Here is a 14869-nt window from a genome sequence, read left to right as displayed (position 1 = left end):
GTAAAATGGCCTAGTATTTGCAAAAACCTACACACATCCTCCGGTGTACTGATTTTTTTACACCACCTAATACAGTGCTATGCTACGTAAGCAGTAGTTCTACTGTGCTGTATTGTTTAGGGAATGGAGACAAAAAAAAACTCTGTTCAGAATTGATGCAATGAAAAAAAAAATTTCTATCCTCAGTTGGTTGAATCCATGGGATACAGAACCTGCAGATATGGAGGGCCAAATGTACTGAAGACTCAGTGTGCAGTCAAGAATAAAGGATCTTGAGGGGTACTGCTGGCACCCTGAGGGCCTCAAACAGTGGGGGAACCCCTGCCCCATCTCCTGCCCACAGGCAGCTGAGCACACAGCATCTGCTAGATTCAGGGCCCATTAGGCACCAGCACCATGAGGGTCACAGAGAGATACCACCATCCTCTTGATCTCTGACAACAGTCTGAAACTGCCCAATCTACAAGCTGCAGAAAGATGACCAGCCCCATTTTTCATGGGTGAAACTGGGAGGTGAAGGATGAGCCCAAGGCCACACAGCTATTCAATGTGGGCCTTTGGGCCTTTAGTGCAGCGATACACATCCAGTGAAGACCTAACTCCAAGCATTCCAACACAGGAGAGATGTTGACACCAAGAGATCTTTGGAAAACCGCCATAGAACTCAAAGCCCAATGGTGGTGCCTTGCAGAAAGTGTTGGGATTTAATCTGAGTTTGAAAAATGAGTTTGACAAAAACAAGCCAAGGAGCAAAAAAGACAGTTATAGACAAGAAGTGCAGTGATAAGAAGCAGAGAGTGGAGGTATTTGGGGCAATGAAAAGTGCCAAAGAGAGGAGTGCAGCTGGAGGGTGGAAGGAAGGACAGGGACCCCCATGGTCCCGGGGCCCTGGGATGTGGAGCTCAGGTAGGAATGCTATGGGGGAAGGTAAGCCACCCGAACTCATCAAGGGTGAGATGATGATGACGGTGATAGTAACATTACTAACCTCTGATCCACTGCTTCCTTATGTTCTAAACACACTTTACAAACACAACCTCCTTTCATTCTCAAAAGAACATGCAGTGAGTAGGTACAGTCAGCTCCCCCACCCATCTGCTAGTTCTATATCAAAGCATTCAGCCAACTGCAGGTTGAATGTATCTGAGAAAAAACTGCATCTGTGCTGAGCATGTAAATACTTCTTTTCTTGTCCCAAAGCAATACAATATAACAAACACTTACATACACTTACATTGAGTTAGGTATTATAAGTAACTTAGGGATGGTTTGAAGTGCAAAGGAGAATGCATAATACTGTGCCCTTTAACCTAAGGGACTTGAGCATACGCAGATTTTGGAATCTACAGGAGGTCCTGGATCCAAATCCCTATTGATACCAAGGGACAGCTTTACTATTATTTCTTTTTTACAACTGGCTTTGAACCCAGATTTTGGCTTCAGAGTCTGAGCTTTAAGTCAGTGGGCTACTCTGCCCCTTAATGACCAGCTGATGCAAAATACTTCACATTGTAAAGCAGCAATTCTTCCTTTACCCTAAGAATGATCCAACTGAAAACTGTCCAGGACTCAACTTTTACTCCTTAACTTGGATTCATAGAATTACAAGCTTCAACATTTACTTAGGAACACTTACACCCATTTTTCTGATTGGGAAGCTGAGGCCCAGAAAAGCAAATACCTTGCCCAAGATCCAGGTCTTCCACCTGAGGTCCAGGATCTGGACAAAGGTGCAGAGTCCCTGAGGAGTCTAGCACCTGCTGGCTGTATAGGATGTCAATACAGAAGCAGTACCAAAGAGAAGGGGCTTCAAACAGCACACAGTTCTTTTCCCTCATCTTGGGAATTTTCAAATGTCATTTTAGATGCAGAAACCTCTTCCCACTCACATAGACTTTTAATGAAAAGCTTTATAAGGAACCTCTATGTATTTACAACAATAGTTCTACTATGAGTGCCATAGGAAGGTGAGAGGCCTGGTGTTTAACCTGCTCCCCAAGACTATGCATAGGGCTCCCCACATTCCTCTCCAAGGAAGTCAAATCCTGCTCAAAGCACAGCCTGTGAGCACCTGCACCATAACCCAGGGTGTCTGTACTCCCAACTCACTTGCCATCTTCGATTCTAACACCCTTCTCAAGTGCAGCTGGATTTTGACTCCTAGCACATAACAAGGCTAGCCTTGGGCCAAACTGATCTTGTAAAATTATCCCCTGGAAACAGCAAGACAGGCTAACGTGCCCAACACCTCACATCATCCTCAGAATGGGGCTCCATTGTGCAGGTGAGGATGCAAAGACCCGAACTGCATGCCTGCTTCAAGCCCCAGAGTAAGGAATAGCCCCAGTGGCTCTAGAGTCCACATCTCTGCTCTCAGTGCCTTCACACCCAGGCTACCCAAACTGAGCTCTGTGTCCTTTGCTTTCATAATATAACATCCCATATCTGGAAGGTCATTTGAATCTCATGTGAATTTTAACAACTAACATGCCTGGGCCCTACCGCAGATACAAAGAATCAGAAGCTGGGGTTGTGAATCATTATAGCCTGACATGATGTCCACTGTGACTGCAGCACAAGATACAGCAAAAATGCCCAGGGTCATCCCAGACCTCTGTTTTGCCTCCCTCCAGCTCTGGGTACTGAAGACAAGTGACCCAATCCCCAAAAGCAGTGAGCCTGGGCAGAACTTACTGTGTAGAGCTCATTGGTCACCTTCAGGAGCTCCTCATGCATCTGCAGGCCAATCTCCTTACTCTGAAATATGAAAGAACAAATGTCAACACACAGAAATGATGAATATTTGAGAAAACAGAAACGCGAATTACCCTGATTTCATTATTACACATCATATACACAAATGGAATTATCATATTGTTCCCCATAAATACGTACAAATGTTATGCATCAATTAAATTTTTGTATGTGTGCTACTGATTATGGTGTACCATTGAGCAGGTGTGTCCCCAGCCCTTTTTTATCCTTTTATTTTTTATTTTGAAACAGGGTCTCACTACATTACCCAGGATGGCCTTACAATCCTTGAGTTGCTGGGACTATAAGCATACACCACTGTGCCAGGCTTAATTTTTTGGCAGGGAGGAGATTACTGGGGATTGAAACCAGGGACATTAACCATTGAGATACATCCCTGGCCCTTTTAATTTTTTTTTTTTTAATGTCAGGGGAGACATTTTCTGGTTGTGTTCAGCAATTTCTTTTCAACACAGAAAGGGCAGGAATGTTTGGGATGAGGTGGGAAAGAATGCAAAAATCAACGAACCTCATTGATCTAGATCTGAATTCCTCAAACTTGTGTGTGAAACAAATTAAACTGCTTGCAAAAGGAATTCCCTAGTCATATAGTCAGGGAATTCTACACATCACTTCCTTACCCTGTGACTCATAGCAATGTGAGCATGTTAAAGATTCTGGAAAGCCTTAAGGAATCTTTCTTGAATTCTGTGTCCTAAGCTAGAATGACAGAGAATGTTTTCCTTGCTCAGTGTTCATTGAACAACTCTAGAGCATAGGGTTCCATAGGTCTCAGCTTGAGTAACAATGAGCTAGCTCCACATTTCCTTGTGAGAGTAATGGAAACTCTCCTTGCATCCAGGAAATGCCCAGCAAGTCAGTGACCTTCTGCTTGCAGAAGGCCTGTCTTGGCCAGGAGCCAGCACTTAGCACCCATTGGATATCGATGTCCAGGCTTTCAGGGCCTGGTTCAACATGAATTAAATCTTGGTTTGACCCCAAATTTCAGTGCAGCCCTCTTACATGCAAGTTCCCCGAGCCACCGAATCTTGCCCTATCATTGCCTGGATTCTGCTACAGCAGCAGGTCCACATTGTTGATATGTCCACGCCAACAAGGGGACAGCAGCCATGTAGGTTAGCAGAAAATCCACTGAGGCATGAGATAGGAGATGTAGGTTCTCAAATCCATTGTGTTACCAAATGACCATGGAGACTTGGAAAGTTACTTCTCTTTACTTAAGATACCTCATCCTTAAATAAAAAGATTAAACTAAAACTCTTCCTGAAGCGTGGTCTGGACATCACTGTCAGTTATTACATTAAAATGACAGTGACTTCTGTGACCACATGCATTTGGGAGAAGCTTCTTGAACAAAGTTAGGTAAGTTAGCTTAATGTAGGACTTTTCAGTGCCTTTAAGAATCTTAGGTACTTGGAGACTTTCTGAGAGGGAGCTGCAGTGTGTAGTTTCATTAATCATAAATCTTTTTGCATGAGGTGACTAACAAGATACTGAAAGACATGAAAACAATGAGGCAGTTATCTCCAAAAAAGTTTAGGATTCTTGCTATTGTATTTATTGTTATTTTAGTAAGTAGTCTCTGCTATGCTCTGAATGTTTGTATCCTCCCAATGTTCCTGTGTTGAAATCCTCACCCCCAGGGTAAAGGTAGTAAGAGATGAGGTCTCAGGAGGTCACAAAGGTGGAACTCTCATGATGGGACTAGTGCCCTCAGAAGAGACTTCGGAGAGCTAGCGAGCCTTTTCCACCGTGAGAAGGTGCCATCTGTGAACCTGGATAAGGGTCCTCATCATGTTCCAAATCTGCCAACATCTTGATCTTATACTTCCCAGCCTCCAAAACATTAAAAAATCATTTTCTGTCTTTAAAAGCCACGCAGTTCATGACACTTTGTCACAACAGCCTGAATGCTCTAAGACACTCTTCCTATTTGCATGGACTGCCATAATAGGTTTGCAAGTGGGAGCCCTGATCTCTGCTCTCTGAGCAGCTGAGCCATTGTGCTCTCTGTTTATCTCTCTCAGCCTCATAGCTACACCAGCTGCTGGCGGGCAAAGATCAGCCTTCCTCCAACTCTTGGTTGGGTTAGGAGGCTCAGTATCAGAAAAATGACCTTTTTTTTTTACTTTTTATTTTGAGGCAGGGTCTCACTGAGTTGCTTAGGGCCTTGCTAAATTGCTGAGGCTGACCTCAAACTTGCAATCCTCCTGCCTCAGCCTCCCGAGTCACTGAGATTACAGGCATGTGCTACCATGTCCAGTTTGAAAAATGACTTCTTGGGCTCCTTCTTCTTGCCCTACAGCCCTGTCTCTCAGCATCTGGGTCCAGAATGCCAAGAATTACTTGAAGTTAGTTGTTTCTACATCAGATCCAACATGTAGCCTAAAGCTCTGGGAGTGATTTCAGAGATCTGTTTAGGTATCTTTCCAGCTCCAGTGGCTAAAAAAAGGGGACTCATTCAAAAATAAAAGTGCACTCCTGAAATCCCAGCAGCTCGGGAGGCTGAGGTAGGAGGATAGGAAGTTCAAAGCCAGCATCAGCAACTTAGGGAGGCCCTAAGCAACTTAGTGAGACCCTGTCTCAAAATAATACATAAAAATGGGCTGGAGATGTGGCTCAATAGTTAAGCAACCTTGGGTTCAATATCTCGTTAAAAAAAAAAAAAAAAAACAGGTGGAGCCTGTGTAGAGTTAACAGGGGGCCTTCAGCAGCCTCCCTGCTTTACAATGGTGCTCAATGAACCCAACCAGCTACCCACTATTCTCTGTGTTTTTCTGGGCAGTTCAGTGCCTCAGCTTCCCCCGTGGCCTCTTCCCTTGATGTGTGCCTTACTGCAGCTGACTCCAGACTCTCCAGCACCACTCCGTGGCTTCCTGTCAGTCCTCAGGATCACTAACATCTCTGACACTTAAAAGCCTGTTGCTTATGTATTTATTTTTATGAACTTTTGTCATAGGTAATAAATGCACATGGTGCAAGAAACTCCATCATCTGACAAGGTAAGAAGAAAAGATTCCCAGGCTCCCAGAACCCCGCCCAGAGGAACTATGAAAAGTTTCTTCTGATGCCTTCCAGAAGCAGTGGATATGCAAGCACACATTTGGATATCATATGTTCTCTTTTAACACAAACTTCTGCATCTTGCTTTTCTACTTAATGATAGATTTTTCTGTGGCAGCCAAGATAGCTGTATTCATGCTGTATTCTACACACCAGAGGCAGAATAGTTAACTTAATCAGCTCTCTAGAGTTGCACATTTAGGTTGCTTCCAGTGTCTTATCCCTGTCACTGTGCACATAGGCAAGGATGCCTGTCAGTCAGGGACCCCATCCTAGAAGCAGCCTTGCTGGGAAAAGTCCTGCCTTGCTCCAGCTGTGCCTTCTCAGCTCCTTCCACCTGGTTCTACCACAAGTCCCTGATGTCAGCACCCACCTCTCAGTAACCAGAAGCAATGTCACCATCTCCATAGGCCTCTCTCCTGGGGCTCCATCCTATACAACCTTGAGCCCAAGTTCAAAGAACCATATCTTCAATGGGTACAAATCAGTATGGCTGTACCCTCATTACATCAAAATTAAAGTATCCAAAAGAGAACTCCTGAAACCAAACTCTCTTTATCTCCTCAATTTTGGCGGATGGGATAATATCTTACTGGGCTTGTGGACTAGAGCTCTTGGAGTTATCCGAGGTGTATATATATATATATATATATATATATATATATATATATATATATATATATATTTGTTATCTCTCCTCTTCAATATATCACTGTGTGCTGTTTTCAAACTGCCCAATCCTGTGTAGCAGGCAATGGGGTTTCCCTCCCTGTCAATTCTTCTTGCCTTTGCTGCTTCCTACTGAAGTCATGCATTTGACCCTGCCTTCATTCCTCCAACTTAGATCTTACAGGGAAGCTGATTCCATCCCAAGAAAACATTCTGGATTCTTCTGTGTTGGACTAGTCCAGTGGTGAGTATATGACTTACCTGGACAGAAAAAGAGGACTTATATCATTGAAGAGAAGGTTTTAGCATTTCTATTAAGTGCTAGCAAAAAAGCATGTAGCCCTGATCGCCACCAGCAGACATCTTAGGACCCAAAGAGGAAGCTGCCTTCGGGTGGCAGAGCAAAAGGAACTCGACTCCTTTCATGATCTCCTGGGTAACTGATGGAACCAAAATCCCAGAGCCTGCCTCCCGATCTACTTTCACTCCTGTGGCTTTATGGGTTAGGCCACTGTACACTGGGGTTCTCTGTTACTTGCAGCCAAAAGCATCCTCAAGGATCCAGCCTCATTTCCCCCACCAGTTCCTGGAGCACATCATCATCATCATTACAGATCCAAATCTCTGAAGCTGCCTCTTAACAAAGTCCCCACAGCTTGTCTCTTTGAGCTAATCATCCATTCTTCATGTCTATACCCAAATGTCCTAGAAATATATTTCTCTGCATCCCTCCCCCTTGTACACAGGATCAAGTCTCAGCTCCTTAGCTTGACTCCTGAGCCTGTGCTCAGAGTAGGTCTGGTTATGCAGTGGGTCAGGGTCGATTTTGAGCCATAGAGACCTGAATTGGAGGCGAGGCTTTCATTCATTGAACCTCTTGGCATCTCAGCTTCCCCGGTTGTAAAATGGTTGTAGGGGACAGACAAGTCAGGGCACCAAAGATAGCAGGAAACAGTTTTATTTGGCTGCATCCAGGTTCAGGGGGCACAGCTTTCACTATAATTAATTAATCCCCGAACCCTGAATTCAGGTAGTTTCAGAACTTTATACCCCGCATATAAGGGAGGGGCTCACAAGTTCACAGTCTGCAGAGGTTCACCTAAAAGTAGCTTTTTCTTTCACTGTTCTGGGAGGTTAACTCTTCAAGGACAACACCTGAGAAGGGAAGAGCTTCTTCTCCCCTTTCTTTCCTCCCCTGCCAGCTGTTACCATGGAGCCAAACTGGTAACTTATCTTAGAAATGTAGACATCTCTGTGAGGCTACAGCTCAAGGTCAGAGGCCTTGTTAAAGGATTTGTCTTTTTTTTTTTTTTAATCAAATTTTGCATTTTCAAACACACTTCTACAAACTACTATACTGGATAAACATTTGTGAAAACTAGTAAAGGGGCATTTAGCACCTGGAATGCTGATTTCTTCCAGGTTAGTGGCCAAGTAAAATAGAGCAACAGGAAAAAAGGAAGTTTACCTACACTGAACTCTTTTGTAGAGACACTTTTACTGATAGTCCTGAAATCAATCATGGTAAAGATTTCTGGAGAAGCTTAGTTAAGATTTTCTGTGGAGGAGGGGGTGCCACTACAATTCCCCCCTTTAATGATGCTCCCCAAAATTTAATCTTTTAAATTTAAGAGCATCAGAACAAGCACCTGTTTGTCTTTTCTGCACTTGTGCAGTGAGGGGCAACAGTCTTGTTGTTTACTTGTTTTTTCACTCATTCTTTGTTTTCCCTGCTGGGATGTAAGCCCCATGACAGCAAAGAGACTTTCTCTCAGATTCCGTGGCTGCTGCATGTGCTGCAGGCAGACAGTCCTTAGCTCAAAGTGCCCTTCAGGCATAGCCTTAAAAGACAAGGTGACATCCCTTTGGGTGCAGCCTCATTCAAAGACTGATAAGGATGGGTCATAGGACTTGCTTCTCAGGTCTCAGCCCTGAAGGGTCATTCCCTCTTTAGCACACCCCATAGCTAATTAAGGCTTCTAGTTAGGCCATCTGCTTTGCACTTGACCTTCCCATCTCCTTGGCCCTTTCCTCACACTTCCAAGGGTTATCCCAAAATTGCTCCCCAGCCATTCTAGATGATAAATTCAGATGTCTTGGGGTGGGGTTGCAGCTCAGGGGTAGAGCTCTTGCCTTGCATGTGTGACCCTGTGTTCAATCCTCAGCACCCCATAAAAATAAACACATTTTTAAAAGTATTAAAAAGTAAATAAATAAATAAATTCAGATGTCTCAGAGTGTGCTTCCTGGTACCCATCTGCAGCATCTCACTGCCACATTCCTGCATTCCTGCAATGCTATGGAGCTTGTCACACAGTGGATGGATGCTCAATAAATGTTCTGAGCAAATCTATGCATGAATGAAGGGACAGCTCCTCTAAGCCTTGGTTTCCTTATTTGTATAAGTGGAATGGTATCACAGATATGGTGGAGTCTCTATGAGGAGGAAAAGAGATAACACATATGTCAGTGCCTGGCACAGATGGGGCACAAATGATGTGCCCAGGAAAATTCAGAACAGAATGAATCAACACTCATGAAATGCCAGCGAGGAGGTTAGGAAGTTGTGCAGAGAAGAGAAGATACAAAGTCAAATCTTTCATTAACCCTTGCCTTAGGAATCTCCCAGTATGGTGGGGTAGAAGATCAAGAACACACCTTGTTATAAGGCAGGACACAGAAGGGAAGTAAGGGAATGTAAAAGGTAGTGATGGGGAAGTTGTGCTCCCAGAACCATCCCACCTTGCATGGATGGCCAGAGATAGCCTTTTAGGTAGCAGAAAGAGGAGAGGAGTTCAGAGCACAGGCAGGAACCTGGGAATGTAGAAAGAGTGGTTTACAAAAGGAGGAAGAGGTAAGCTGGGAATGAAGGCTGGGCCAGATCCTGGAGGCTGATGGAGCACTGGCTTATTTCAGAGCAGAACTGAAGTTTTGGGGGCCAAAACCCATGATGTTCAGGGCTGTGCGTCATAAAGATACAGACGCAGGTATATGGAGGGTGGACTAGATAGTTAGCTTTTCCTTGCTGCGACCAATACCTAATAAAAATGATGTTTTGTTCTTTTGTTTTATTCTGGCTCATGGTTTCAGAGGTTTAGTCCATGGTTGGCTGAGTCCACTGTTCTGGGCCTAAGAAGAGGCAGAACATAGTGGAAGGGTGTGATGGAGGAGCACTGCTCTGTTCATCACAGCCAGGAAGTAGAGAGAGATAGGAGAAGGGACTGCAGGGAAGATGAACCCTTCCAGGGTATGCTCCCAGCCACACCCCAATTCCCTACAGTTACCATTCAGTCAAACCATTCAAACAAGGATGGACTGATTAGATCACAGCCCTCAAAATCAAAACCTTCGGGTGCAGGAAAGATGGTGGAATGAGATGAACATCATTACCCTAGGTACATGTATGACTGCACATATGGTATGACTCTCTACATTATGTATAACCAGAGAAATGAAAAGTTGTGCTCCAGTTGTGTATAATGAATCAAAATGCATTCTATTGTCATGTGTAACTAATTAGAACAAATTTTAACATGCAAAAAGTGGGCTGGGGCTGGGACTCAGCAGTAGCACACTTGCCTGGCATGTGTGAGGGCCTGGGTTCAATTCTCAGCACCACATATAAATAAATAAAATAAAGGTCTATCAACAACTAAAAAAAATTATTTAAAAAATGCAAAAATAAAATCTAAACCTTTCACCTCTGAATATTCCTACATTTACATGGGAGTTTTTTTTTGGGGGGGGGGGCGGGGAGGGGAACACCTTAGAGTCAAACCATAACAGATGGGGAAGGCCTGTTTGGTCTGTTCTTGTATTTCCTCAATAGGACTATAAGCCACCAGATGGAACCTACCTGAGTCTCTGTTCCCCACACCCAGCCCAGGGCTGTCCACAGAGCAGATGCTTAGTGAGTAGCCACTGAACTACACAGGACTCAAAGGCATTATTATTTTACAGTTGGGAAGGGAAATATTCTAAACAACAGTTCCAAAAACTACTGAATGAGGAACCCAAACCAAACATTCCACCAGAACAGAAGGCCAAAACCCTGATGATCCTAGCAGGCCTCCACACCCAGCCCTTGGGGACCTGAGTAGCAACATATGAGCATTGTTGCCCACATTTTTCACATTACCTTCATGCCTGCCAAGGTGGCATGCTGCCTCCTTCATGCAGAGGAAGTGTGGGGACAGTGAAAACATCTACACATCAGGTCAGAGAAGGCCTAGCTGTGGCAGCCATGGTTCCGTGGGGTTGAAAGGGCACAGTCCTGGAGCCTTTCTGTTGCAAACAGGCCTGTGAGACTCACCAACCTCAAGACCAGGGACCATGATGGCAGGTGCCCCAGTTCTGTGTGGCTCCTCTGCTTCTTTCTCCTACCTATAGCTAACCCCAGTTAAACTTCCTTAGGGACAGACAACTCCTTGTCACGCGAATCATGTTATGCATGGCAGGATGTTTAGTAGCATCCCTGACCTCTTCCCACTAGATGTTGGCACCTTTCCCTACTCACATCCCCAAATTATCTCCAGACATTGTTAAATATTCCCTAGGGGGCAAAGTCACCCCTCAGTGAGAAATACTGCTTTAAACCAAGGCCTCCAAGTGGCAGCTTGTGGCCTGCAGATGTGTTTTGTTTGGCCTTTCAGTGCTTTTAGAAAATCTTAGTATTTTCCCAGCATTTGAAGATCAGGAAAGTTCTCCTTGTAAGTCCTTATTTTTTAAAATAAGGTATTATGTTCTTTTTCCCCTATTCTTTATTGGTGCATTATAGTTGTACATAATTATGGGATTTGTTATTACAAATATGTAAGGGCACACAATATAACAAAATAATTTGGCCCACATAATTTCCCAGTATTCCCCCTTTTTTTCTCTCTAGCTTCCATATATGAGAGAAAACATGACCCTTGACTTCATAGGTCCTGGTTTTCAATTTCTTTGGAAATTCTAGGTAATCCTGAGCCACTATTTCAAGACGGCAGCCCCTTTAGAGAGAGCTTATGCTCTTCAGCTAGCTACTGAGCCCAACATCTCCCTTCTCCTGGCCATGCCCTCCATACCCATGGAGGTATTCGAGTTATAACCCAGAAATCAGGGCTATCTCTCAAGAGAAAGGGTGACTATCTGTATATAGTGGTGCCCATTAAAAATGACAATCTTAGACCTGCTAACTCAGAACATCTAAGTGTTCCTCTTTAGCAAGTACTCCTCTTGCATCCCACCATTTGAGAGCCTCTGGGGAGTCTGATTCCTGAAATCAAGTCCTGTGGCATCATAGCAGATCCAACCCGTGACCCATTTGGGCACACGGTGCACCCTGAACCCATCCTTCTGCCTGCATTGTCTCCCCCTATGCCGCTAGCTTTGACTCCATTCACACACACATTTATTGAATACCTTGTGGGTAACAGCTTCAACCAGGAACCAAAGACACAAAGCTGAATGAGATATTGTCCCTGCTCTGAAGTGTTGTTTTAGCAGCAGCTGCTAACTTTATGGAAAATTTTCCATTTGTTGAATATTGTCCAAGGTTACTTCCATACATTGTTTAGTTTAAAATTTTAAGGTAAATACTACTAACATCCTTATTGGCAAATGCAAGAAAGCTGGAAGTTCAGAAGAATTGAACAATCTGTCCAATCTTGCACAGTTAGAAAGCAGCAAAGCCAGGATTTGACTTTTGGCTGGTCTGACTTCAAAGTCAGCACTCAGAATGACTTACAATGGTCTGCTTCTTCAGGGCCTAGTGCACATACACACAGATGAAAAGAAGCCATTGCAATGACGTAGTGGAGATAAGTCCAGGTCACAGGTAAAGTGCCAAGACAGGTAAGCCCCCTCGTCATTGCCTACCTGTCTGATGCACTTTCTTACCATCTGCATAGGAATCTGCATCCCTGATCTTTGTCCCTGCTTACAAGCAAGGGTAGTCCTCTTTGTCCCATCTTCCCTGCTAGGAAAAAATAAGCCATGATCATTCTCTCTCACTTACCCCTTCCTCCTCCTTCTGCTGACAAAAAATGAGGTGTGGGTGGGACTGGCCTCTACCTACCGGGCCATACAAGATGGTTAACTAGGCAAGGGTCTGGACCTCACCAGAGTACTCCAGAGGCTTGTCTCCAGAAAGAGAAACATATCTCAGGATGAGCCAATAAAGAATCTTTCCTGGAAGCTTTCTCCTAATCATACTCTCAGATCACCTCTGCTCTGGGACTGCTGAACTAGGATGTAGGAGTCCTCTGCTGCTTGTAGCCATCACACCTACCACAGGAGAGGTCAGGGACTGGTGGGCTCTGGATCTAGTGATGCTGAAACAGGATCTGTCTACAGACCTCTTCAGTTTACAGGATCAATAAATTTTCATGATGGTTTATTTGAAAGAATTCTAACATAATCTGCACACATGTCAGTCTCAAGATACCAAAAAAAAAAAAAAAAAAAAAAAAAAAAAAACCTTCTGAAAACCCCCCAGTAGGCATCAGCTTTCACATAGTTTCTGCAAAATGACTGATCTCCAAATGGTCAGAACATAAACTCCTAAAAGGATAGAGCTGTGGCTTCTGGAACTCTTTCCCTCTGCTTCCTATAATGCCAACCATAAACACTTACATACAAAAGGAGCCCCATAAATGTCCATGAATGAGTTCATTGATGTGTAGATGCAGTACCAAACTAGAGAGGAGTAAAAGGTAACCACCTTTGACCTTTATTTCTTTGCCAAAACAAATATTAATTCAAGTCAAGATGGGCCCAGCAGACAAAATTTTTCTTGACATACAAGAGATCCTAAGTGAAATCAGCTCTTTTACCACAAAAATCTTGCCATGTGTGAGTTGATTTAGTTTTTAATACAGGGTTAATTATGCTATTAAAGGAAACACTCAAAACCTTACTATATAGCTAGGAGTATAGCTCAGTGGCTGAGCATGTGCTTAGTATGCACAAGGCCTAGCGTTCCATCCCCAGCAGCACCCTCCCCCCCAAAAAAAAACCTTACTATAGACCCTAGGACTTGATAAACTATATTTGAAAAGTTCTCATTTTAGAAGTCATGTCTGCATTCCCCACAAACTAACTCAAAGATGAGTGAGTACAATGCTGAAATCATTCTTTATATAGTAATCCCCTCTAAAACTCATGTTGAAATTTAATCTCCAAAGTCAGATGGTTATGGTATTTAGAAGTAGCTAGGATTATATGAGGTCATGAGGGTGGTGGAGTGCTTGTGATGAGATCAGTGACTTTTTTAAAAAAAATATATTTTTTGTTGTCAATGGACCTTCATTGTATTTATGTGTGGTGCTAAGAATTGAACCCAGTGCCTTAGACATGCTAGGCAAGCTCTCTACCCCAGCCCAGATTAGTGATTTTTTAAGAGGAGAAAAGACCCCAGCTAGTACCACCTGCTACTTCACCACACGATCCCTGTTCCATCTCAGGACTCTGCAGTAAGAAGGCCTTCACTAGATGAAGCCTCCTCAATCAGGGACCTCACAGATCCAGAAGCATGAGCTGAATAAGCCTTTATTCTTTATAAATTACCCAGTCTGTGACATTCAATTATAACAACAGAAAATAGACTAAAACAATATATAAAAAATAAACTATCTTAAAATATTGGGTTTAATGACTTTGTCTGCTTTGTTTCTCAAAAGGATACCATCTAAACAATCCTTTAGAACAATTCCAGGCAGCAAGTAAGATGGGTGTCTCAGTTTACTCTCAGTCACCCATGTATAGCCTCTCTTTTGTCTCATCAAGCCTTGCTACAGTCTGACCTGTCCCTCTTTGCTCACTCTTTGTTTGAGTAGATGTTCTCATGTTGGGTTACCTTTGGGATCTAGTTCTAGGGCTCCAATCAAATAACAGGAAACACAAAACCTTTGTTTCTCTGTCATTCCTAAGTCCCAACAGACCCTCCTCTGTTTTTCTATACTCAGGCCTGTTTGTTCATCAAAATCACAAAACTTAAGACCCACAGATGTTCCTTATTTAAATATATGATGTATGTATGCACTGGCCAGCTCCCAAAGCCATTGGGATTTTGTTTCCAAAGCAGAGGCTTAACGGCATATCTCAGAGGGAGCAGTCTCTCCAACCCATCCTGGAAGGTCAGTGCACCATGAGCACAGCAGCTCCATTTTGCTAAACAGCTAACTCCACCTTCTAGATGTGTCTCAAGTCACCAATAACTAGGCTGTTTCCTGCTGCCACACTTTGCCTTCAAACGTCCTCCTTAGCCGAATTTTTGCCTGACACTCATCCCAATGCTTGTTTTTCTTCCCCTCTCCCTTTCATATTTTTTTCCTTTTCCCTGCTCCTGGAAACCCTTTCTGTAACTCCCCTTCCAAGACTG

General features: G+C 43.6%; 1 protein-coding gene across 2 annotated transcripts in view; it reads right to left on the bottom strand.

Moving 5' to 3' along the window:
* Positions 1-14869, bottom strand: part of Srgap3 (SLIT-ROBO Rho GTPase activating protein 3) — a 246053-nt gene that overhangs the window by 75454 nt on the left and 155730 nt on the right. For both annotated transcript variants that reach the window (XM_076841053.1, XM_076841055.1), the window contains exon 4: positions 2695-2757. In XM_076841053.1, the coding sequence (XP_076697168.1) occupies positions 2695-2757 (63 nt within the window). The remainder of the gene's footprint in view (positions 1-2694; positions 2758-14869) is intronic.

Source organism: Callospermophilus lateralis, chromosome 20 (genome assembly GCF_048772815.1).
Source record: "Callospermophilus lateralis isolate mCalLat2 chromosome 20, mCalLat2.hap1, whole genome shotgun sequence".
Lineage (NCBI taxonomy): Eukaryota > Metazoa > Chordata > Mammalia > Rodentia > Sciuridae > Callospermophilus > Callospermophilus lateralis.
Note: the sequence above shows the minus strand (reverse complement) of the source record. Positions and strands in the feature narration are given on the sequence as shown.